The sequence below is a fragment of the Mus caroli genome, chromosome 17 (assembly GCF_900094665.2).
Source record: "Mus caroli chromosome 17, CAROLI_EIJ_v1.1, whole genome shotgun sequence".
Taxonomy (NCBI): Eukaryota; Metazoa; Chordata; class Mammalia; order Rodentia; family Muridae; genus Mus; species Mus caroli.
In genome coordinates this window covers 67215333-67224600 of record NC_034586.1, presented here as the reverse complement: position 1 = coordinate 67224600, position 9268 = coordinate 67215333, and the positions used below count along the sequence as shown (strand labels likewise).

General features: G+C 49.2%; 2 protein-coding genes across 4 annotated transcripts in view; one reads left to right on the top strand and one right to left on the bottom strand.

The window, feature by feature from the left end:
- Positions 1–2780, top strand: part of Emilin2 (elastin microfibril interfacer 2) — a 59179-nt gene extending 56399 nt beyond the window's left edge. The window contains exons 7-8 of the mRNA XM_029470912.1: positions 443–591; positions 1844–2780. Coding sequence (XP_029326772.1) covers positions 443–591; positions 1844–2181 — 487 coding nt within the window. The 3' untranslated portion in view covers positions 2182–2780. The remainder of the gene's footprint in view (positions 1–442; positions 592–1843) is intronic.
- A 2360-nt stretch (positions 2781–5140) lies between these two features.
- Lpin2 (lipin 2) overlaps positions 5141–9268 on the bottom strand; it is a 109114-nt gene continuing 104986 nt past the window's right edge. For all 3 annotated transcript variants that reach the window (XM_029471295.1, XM_021186181.2, XM_021186179.2), the window contains exons 19-20: positions 8454–8557; positions 5141–8158 (exon numbers count right to left, since the gene is read on the bottom strand). In XM_029471295.1, the coding sequence (XP_029327155.1) occupies positions 8014–8158; positions 8454–8557 (249 nt within the window). In that variant the 3' untranslated portion in view covers positions 5141–8013. The remainder of the gene's footprint in view (positions 8159–8453; positions 8558–9268) is intronic.

Here is a 9268-nt window from a genome sequence, read left to right as displayed (position 1 = left end):
AGAAAATGCCTTACAGTTGGATCTCATGGAGGCATTTCCTCAACTGAAGGTCCTTTCTCTGTGATAACTCCAGCTGTGTCAAGTTGACACAAAACTAACCAGTACGGGGGGGGGGGTGTTGTCTCCAGAAAGGACTGAGGCTAGTGTGTGGGGCCTCACATACCAAGACAGAATTAAACAGTGGACTTTGGAAGGTGGCTGTAGCACCCATGCCTATTCTAGGGAACCCTGGAGACTGTGGAAGGAGCTGCTAGAAGCTCCGACAGCACAGCCATCTTGCCCTTCCTCCGGCTTGTGGTGTCCCACCTGTTCCCAGACCATCTCCTGATAGTCACACACGAGTTTTTCCTACCACTTAAAGGGTAATTCTCTGTCTGGACTATGTGGCAACCCTCTGAGGCTCATTGGGGGTTCGAGCCTTGTCCCGTCTCCTTGCCTTTAGCAGCCATTGCTCTCATCTAGGCATGGCCTTCACAGGGAGGGTGAGGGTTCTGGTAATCTTTAGCCATTCCTTCTACAATTCCAAGCCTGGTTCCCCTCTGGCTAAGTCACACTGGTTCTGCACTGGCAGACCTCCAAGAAAGCAGCCAGGTATCCCAGACTGCCAAGCTTTACTCCAAACCACCTTTCTAATCTATGCTTCAAGGGTTTGTGCCAGAGTTGGGGGGGGGTTTGACTGGGAGTGAGGGGACTCTTTCCCTTTGGCTACGTTGGTTGTGGGGACCCCCTTGTCCACTCACACAGGCTGGTGATCTTTCTGAGCAGGCTGGGACTATCAAGGAAATTCCAGGAGGCTCTTGAGCTAGGCTTGCCCCTGTTAGACAGGCGAATGGAAGCTTGGCTCAGTACACTGGGACCTGAACAAGATTCTAGGAGTTATAATCAGGATACTATTTAAATAGTAAGCATGGAAGGGGCAGGGTGGACCCAGGCATACTTGAAGGCTAGACTCTTAAATGGGTCTTTTGTTTCAGGACCCTAATTTCATGGTGACATCTGGCTGTTGAGTGTGAAGGCCTGATACCCCTACCTACTCCTGGGATGGATGCTATGGGTGGTCCATCTCTAGACACTTCCTTTGCCTCCCAGATCGTATGGGCCCTGGGGTTAGAAGACAGTGGGGCTTCTGGCTACAAGTGAATATGACCTATACCCAAGAGGCTCATTCTTTTATAGATGAGGAGGGTTAGCGTGTTAGTGTAGGCTGAGTGGGCGGGGCAAGCTTTGTTTTCATCTGCTGTCTCAGGGATTTAGGAAGGTTGTTTGTAACTTGGCAGGGGCTGGGCCTTGGTCTCAAGTCTCCAGGTCACACATGCCACATACATGGCAGACCAAAAATGTTGGTAAAATTGGCTGCTGTCCCAGTAGGACCGTGGTTGGCTTCTGTTTCCTGGACTGTTGTAAATTTAGGCAAGAATTACTCCTAGTCCTGGGGTATTGGAGGTCTTACTCTTTGGATGTTACAAGCCCAGGACAGTTGGCTCTGAAATGAACTGAGTGGCCCAAGTCTGTGGTTTGCATGTGTGAGAGGCCACACTGGGGCTGTTATGCTGTTATGTACATGGTAGAAAGCTTGTCTAGAATGTACCTGCCGCTGGGGGTGGGGCTCGGGGGGGAGATCTTCATTCTGGGAAAACAGATGTGGGTAGGTGGTACACTCTCAAGTCAGCCTTCCTTCTAAAGGTTTGGTGACTAAGCATCCTGACTTGTCCAAGTCAATGGGTGCTAAAACCCAGGGGGCAATCTCAAGTGGCCTTGTGTGAGATGGGTCCAAGGTAGTCTGTAGCCAGGGCGTGGACGTCCAAGACACTAGATCAGCTCACCTGTGTCTGGCTTTTTGTAGGCATCTTCACTGCACCATACGACGGGCGCTACTTGATCACAGCCACCCTCACCCCTGAGAGAGACACCTATGTGGAAGCTGTCCTGTCTGTCTCCAACGCCAGTGTTGCCCAGCTGCACACGGCTGGATACAGGAGAGAGTTCCTGGAATACCATCGTCCCCCTGGGGCTGTACATACCTGTGGGGGCCCAGGGGCCTTCCACCTCATTGTGCACTTGAAGGCAGGAGATGGAGTCAACGTTGTGGTGACTGGGGGCAGACTGGCTCACACAGACTTTGATGAAATGTACTCCACCTTCAGTGGTGTTTTCTTGTACCCTTTCCTTTCTCACCTCTAGGGAGACCAGGAAGGGAAGAAAGGCTGTGAAAACCCCAAAGCTTTAATATATTCGGTTTATGTAACTGGAGCACTGATCTAGCTTGCTGCACACACTCTGCCTGCCCCCCCAGGATAAAGGCCTGCCATCCCTCGTTTCCAGACAGCTGTGGAAATGACACATGGTTAATTCTGTCACTGGACAACCAGAAGACTCGTTACGTCCCCTTGGCTGGAAGCTGGCTTCTCCTGTGCCGCCTATAAGCCAGCTTTGCTCGATGTTCCTGGGTTGAACCTACTTGGTGCTGTTCCGACTGGCCTGGGCCTGATGCAGCTGGAAGACACTGTAGTGGATGCGCCTCTCTGCACTGCACGTAGAAGATTTAAACACTGAAGTGCTTATGTGGCCTGGACCCAGAGAGTTTAACATGGGCTGTTCCACACTTGGTTGCTGTTACCGTCTAGTACTGATCTCTGTTCCCCTGGGCCCTGCTATGAAGGTGGATGTAAGAGACATTATTTATGAAACTTGCCAGGCTCCTTAAATGACATGTACAATATAAGTGCAAAGACAGGGAGCGTCAATAAAGATGTCAGAGTCACTCTGTCCCTTTTCTGTATTTGGCACCTTATGGATTGGGAGTTACGGGGGGGGCAGGGGGGACGGGGGGGGGGGGGGGGGGGGGGGGGGGGGGGGGGGGGGGGTGGGTGGGAGCAAACTAGCGCATTTTTATGGCTGAAAGAAGTAATATTGTGTAAATTAGCCCCAGTCGTTATGTAAAACATCCCATACCTGCCAGCTTCCAGGCTTTAGACATTTGGGGTTTGATTTTGGCTGGAAAACCACGTCCAGATGTCCTTGAAGGTCAGAGCGTACCGTGGCCCTATAGCTGAAGAGAGCCTCTGTTAGGGGACGTGAGCTGGTTGCAGGCTAATGAGCCTGACTTCTTGTTGCTCCACTGCACAGCTCACTGGCAGAGATAGCACTACAAACTCTGGTTCCTAAGCAACAAGGGGCTCCGATATAAAATGGAGGGCCAGCTGGAAACGGAGATCATTTGAGCAGACAAGCACATTTGGGTCTGGGAGGCCTGACACAACACTTTCCCAACAGCAGCACACAGCTCTAGGCACCCAGATCTGTCAGCCAGCACCTGTAGGGAAAGGCAACTCCCCCAGGTCCCTAGTGGAAGGCGTAGACAGGGAAACCAGTTTCAATAGCCTTGCTCCTAAACCAGTTGGCAGAAGAGGCTAAATGTAGTCAAAATATACTGGGTTCCAAGGACTGTCTGCAAAAAGTTATTATGGGATATTTGGAAAGAGGGTCATGGGCTGCCCAGTTTTCCACAGCTGGGGAGTTGGCTACCAAGGTCAGAGTGCCCTTTGCTGTCTGAGAAATGACGCATGGAAAACCCTGAGCAGCGGTACTTTTAGGAAAGCCCGGCTGGCTCACACGAATGTTTCTGTCCGTTTCCTTCGCTCTTCTTTGAAGACTACATTCAGTACCAAAGTGGCCAAGTGTTCAGTGGAAGGCAAGGGCCCGACAGGAGATGCACAGCCACTGTGTTCCCCACTCCCAGACAGGTCTCTCGAGCATCCAACAGACCCTGATCATCCAGTGTGTGACTTCGTTACTGGCAGAGGTGCACTTAGCTTGCTCTCTATCCAACAAGCAAGGCGGAGTGAGCTGAGCCACACAGCAGTAGGCAGGTGCTCACTGGAAGACAAAACGGGGTGAAAACGGACTCCAGCCCATGCAGGAGATGGGTTTAAAATGGGAGCCCTAGTCTTTTTTTGGAGATGAAAAAGAGTCAGCCAGAGCTTGTCTGGAGGAGGGGAGTTGGGAGTAACGACCCCTCCCTAAGTCACCACACCCCTCTAGTCACGTGCCCATGAGTGAGTCAGAGGTATAAACAGACTTTAAGTACTTACTCAGTACTTTTAATTGAGGCTGGCCTCAAGTAGTCCTCCTAAGAGGACTAAGTGACTGGTACAGACCACAGGGCCACCAGGTTCAGGGTACAACTTCTCTAATCAGGGAGCTTTGGTGACTGAGAAAAAGGCAGTGCTTTTTAAGAACTGGAGCATTTTGCCCTTGATACGTACCACCACCAAACAGCACCATTAAAATGACTAAATACTATTAAATGGGATCTGCAAGGAGGAATGAATGCCTTTAAATCGTTTCCAGATTAGCATATAGTCAGCATTCCCAGTGACGATTGGTCTTGTTTCCCACGTATCTGCTTCATGAAACGAAGTGGACACTGTAACTCCAGGCCTACAGTCTCAGGAGTGGCGGTGTCAGGCCCCCATCCACTTTGTAAACACACTCTGTGCTTCTCTTGTGCCATCTTACGATGGAAGGAGGTACGCATGCAGGTACAGGGGTGAGGGCTGCCAATCGCGATCCTCTCATAGCACTTAAAACTGCCTAGAGGAATCAGATATTTTCTAGGACAAAAATATAGCCCCACTCCCAAGACTTGCGGTTCCTGTGCGATCCAGCAGACGTAGTATCTGCTGGCCAGTGACCTGAGGGAGGAGGATGTCACATTAACTGTTGCCGTCAATCATGAGATGTGGGGTTGTGCTACAAAAAGTTCATGGGTACTGTTAATCTGATGGAAGCATCAGGACTGTTACCTGCTGCTGCTGCCCAGGAAAGGCTTAATTAAAGGTAAGGCATTAAAGCTGAGCAGCATGGCCAGGAGGGCTGAAGGGCTGGTGTGGGAACCAGAGTGTAGGGAAATGATGGATGGACAAATCACTTCTTGACAGACCCTACAAGGCAGACATAGTTCCTGTGGTGGAGCTTCTCTTCTGGACCCAGGATTTGCAAGGGAGCAACAGGAAGAGGTCCCTCCTTTAGACAAGCATGTCAGCAAAGCCAAAGTGATGTTTATGTATAGCTGGTAATTGCAATTATCAATCTCTGGCACGGATACAGTCAAAGTCCCTGAAGGAAGGAGCCCAATGCAATCAGTTTATGTTAGTTTATTATTGTAACATTTTTTTTTTTTGTGAACATCAAACACTGCACCAAAATATGAGCCATTCATCTGAAGACAACATCTTTACCATAGTGAAGGTACTGCACTGATGTTTACAGTTAATTACGGACAACTTAAAGCTGCTTAGTGGCACTGCTCTCTAATAATCAAGTACTTCATCAGCTGAGAGTAATCATTAGAAGGGAACTCTTTCCTCTGCCTTCAGGGCAAAAAAAGAATTTTTCACCTGGAAAGAGCAATTCCTGGGGTTTTAAATAAACCTTAGCATGCTCTCAAACAAAGTTTCCCAGAAACTTGCTCATGTTGCCTGAACCGTTTCTTCTCTCAGATGATGGCTTTAAAGAGTACTACAGAAGGCTGGACCCACCCCACAGGCTGCAGAGAACAGAGGCTCCCTGCTGCTCAGCTCGGGTCCTGGTCCACTCTACGTTGTTTTAGCAGCTTTTGTTCTAAGTTACTACAACAGCACATTTCTTTTTCCAACTGACTATGCAGATGGGTTAGACCACAGGAACTGCAGTACTGATCATATGGTTACACATGCATGCTCCAGGTCCACATGTACACCCTACACAGCCTGACGGAGAGCAGCCATCAATTCTACAGCAGTGCAAGCTTCAACACTCAACACCAAACACTAAAATTAGACTGAACTGACGCAACAACTGACGGAAGGACTGGGTGGCCGGTCTGCCATAGTGTCTCTTCAGCATCACCTGTCATGGAGACAAGGTGACACTGCAACAAGCCATCCAGGGGTTTGTGTGCAAACACACTTAAGGGCATCTCTCTTTCACAGAAAGAACAAATGTCATTTGTAACAAATGGCAATGGATTTTCAGCACAAGCCTAATACTTCATACACTACAGTAATGGTACTCATCTACTTTCAGCAAGGAGACTCCTTTAAATAAGAGTTACATTCATTATCCTAAATACCCACTGATCAATGTGCAGTGACAAGTGTCGAGCTAACAGACACGTGGACAGAAAGACCAGCCATCACCTCTGCACAGGCCAGGAGACCCAGAGCCTACTCTGGACCTTCTGAAAAGGCCCGTGTGTCCAAAGAAAAAGTCTGTTAGGAAAAGGAAACAGACTAGTGAGACAAAGACTCCCTACAGGAAAAACAGAAGGTTTAAGAGAAAACAGGATTTTCTGTACCGTGGCGATTCTACCAAGCTCAGGTTAAGTGCACAATTCTTACGGTTCCCCTAAAGCTAGGGTGGTGATGGCTTAGGCTTCAAATCTCCCGTGGCTGCTTTAGTAAAATCTTATTTCACTTAACTGGCGAGAACGTCACATGAACATAGCCGAGTTTCCCTACTACCTAACACAAGTAACTCACGGAGCAGAGGAACACTTGTGGGAAACATCAGCATAGTGTCAGGGAGCCTGCATTGCTTCTCTGGGAGCACGTGCCTCCAGGGCTTGCCAGGGACAACTATGTTTCAAATGGTCTTTCTTTTTCTTTAATTAAACATTTGTTACCAAGGTCTCTGCATTCAACTGCAATACTGAAATGAGGCAAGGACACTCAACTCTCCAATCTGGAAAATAGCCACCCCTTTTCTTTCTTTCTTTTTTTCTTCGAGACAGGGTTTCTCTGTGTAGTCCTGGCTGTCCTGGAACTCACTCTGTAGACCAGGCTGGCCTCGAACTCAGACGGATTTCTCAGTAACTGCCCACACCCAGCTGGGCAAGGCTCTGCAGATCTGAGGACATAACTCTCCCTGGTGCCATCTGCTCCAACATTTGACAAGAGCACTTAACGAGGCCAGTGTCTGAGGCCGCCAGGGAGGTGCGGGGGTACCCCACATCCCCACGAGGCCTCATCTGCACTATCAACTGCATGAGGGTGAGTCAGAGTGACAGGCTGCTGCTACTGCTGAGGTGCTGGCTCTCTACAGGCACTCAGGAGCCTCTCTCTCCCAGGCCTCCATGACTGCATTACATGGTTGGAATCCAGATGACTGGTCAATGCCACTAGCCAAAGGCTTCTTCCTCAGCAAATATGAAGCCCAGACTTTCAAAAATCCTGTCCTGAAATAATCTGCCCCAAGGACCACTTAAGTCAGGTGACAGTGTCAGAGAACAGGCCTCCCAGGACCCAAGGCAAACTGCCCTTCTACATTTCTGAGAAGCCACTGCCTTTTTTGTGATTCAAACCAAGGTCTCACCATCACTCCAGACGTGAACTATGCATCTGTTCTTCTGCTAGGTCATAACAACAACTTAAAGCGCTTCTTTCTCACTGCGGCAGGGACAGGTGAGGAGACGCTGCTGCTAGGGTGCTTTCCCCCCAACTTTACAGCCCATGCTGGGGCAGATGGGCTCACGGTGCTGGAACATGAAGCAGCTGTCCTAGTTCAGTGAGCGAGAGTGGAGGCGTCTCGAGAAGGGTGTGTACGCATAGCTGGCAGCATTAACTGGACCTCTGGAGAAAGCCCTGGCTAGAGAGAGAAACGATCCCAACTGAACAGTGGAGATTTGAAATCTTTACTTTTGTGTAGCAATGTGCTGGTCTATTCTTTTTCAGTTTCTGGTTTCCTTTTTAAATGTGCAGCTGAGTGGTGCACAGCACACAACTCCACAGAAGCACGTGAGAGCCCACAAGTAATGGAGCGCAGGCTTCAGAGCACGGGCTTCTAACGCAGGCCCGGTGCCCCTTATTACTCTAAGTGCTGAGTGGTGGCCTAGGAAGCTGAAAGAAGGTGGCAGTGCCAGCTTCGGGGACCCCGCCCCTGTTCTGGAAAGCAGGTTCCTGACTGTCAGCTCCTGGGTCTTCATCTGTAAGAGGGCCAGTGCCAGTGCCCCCCACCTTGCCATCTAGGCCTTGTTCAAGCTAGGTCATCCAGGTCCACGTCAGGGATTGGATCTCGCCAGTAGCAGAAGGAACTGAACTCTGGGCATGGAAAGGCAGAATTCTGTTCCTTATTGAGAAGTGGGAACACGTGTTCCACAAGCTCACTCAGCCTGTGATACCTGGAAGGAATTGGGAAGAGGCACGCTGTTACTTTACAACTGACATATAAAACAAGACCATGGGCAGTAAAGCTGGCTCTTCAGATTAAAGGAGGACTGCTTAACACTTAGAGCTAGCACTACAACTCAGGGTTCAGATACACACACACAAACACTCCTTAAGCAGCTCTCCACAAGGAAAAAAACACTCAAAGATGTAGAGCTTTGCTCCTCAGGCTGTGCCTTGTCTTGGTTCTTATCTGTCCTCAGCTATAACCTGGCTGCAGGGCGCTGGCTGCAGCCTGAGTGTACTTACGATGACTTGTTCCCTTTGGTCCTTTCTTGGATTAATTCACCCTTTGGATTCACAGTAAATATTCTACAGTCTGGAACTCCGACTTGTGTGTAAGCATAGACATCCTGCAGAAGAAATGGAAACTTAGCTGCCTCCTAAGTCAGAACCACACCATCAACTGAAAACTGGGAGTCTTTAGAGAAACCCGGAGTACACAGGCGGTCAGACAATGGAGCCAACACCGTTAGTAAACCTGAGATATGGAGACCGCCCCCAGAGGATGCAGTACAAAAGGCAGAGAAGAGAACTCACACCACAGTTCTGGTGTGGACCCAAGGATATGGCTCAGAACCAGTCAGAACTATGGTACTCAACCCCTTTGGGGAGTCAAATGACCCTTTCAGAGGAGTTCTATATAAGTGTCCTACATATCAAATAGTTGCATTCTGATTCATAACAGTTCAAAAATTATAGTTATGAGGTAGCAATAAAAATAATTCCATGGTTCGGGGTCACCACAACACGAGGAACTGTATTTAAGGGTCACAGAGCATCAGGAAGGCAGAGAACCAGTGAGAGTGTAGGTAGAGTGCCTGAGAAAATGTTCAACCTGGGGTGGAGGGTGGGGGGACATCCCTCTGTCCACAGTCCTGGGGTCAATAGGGAACACAGGACTCTCCCAACTGCTAGGGAATGGGAATAATCCTTGTCTCTAGTGCAGACCAATAAATCTTAGCTACTCAGGTGGCCAAGGCAAGAAGGCTGCCTACGCTACAAAATGAGTTCAAGGCCAGCCTGGGTAAGTTTCTGAGATCTTTTTTTTTTTTTTTTTTTTT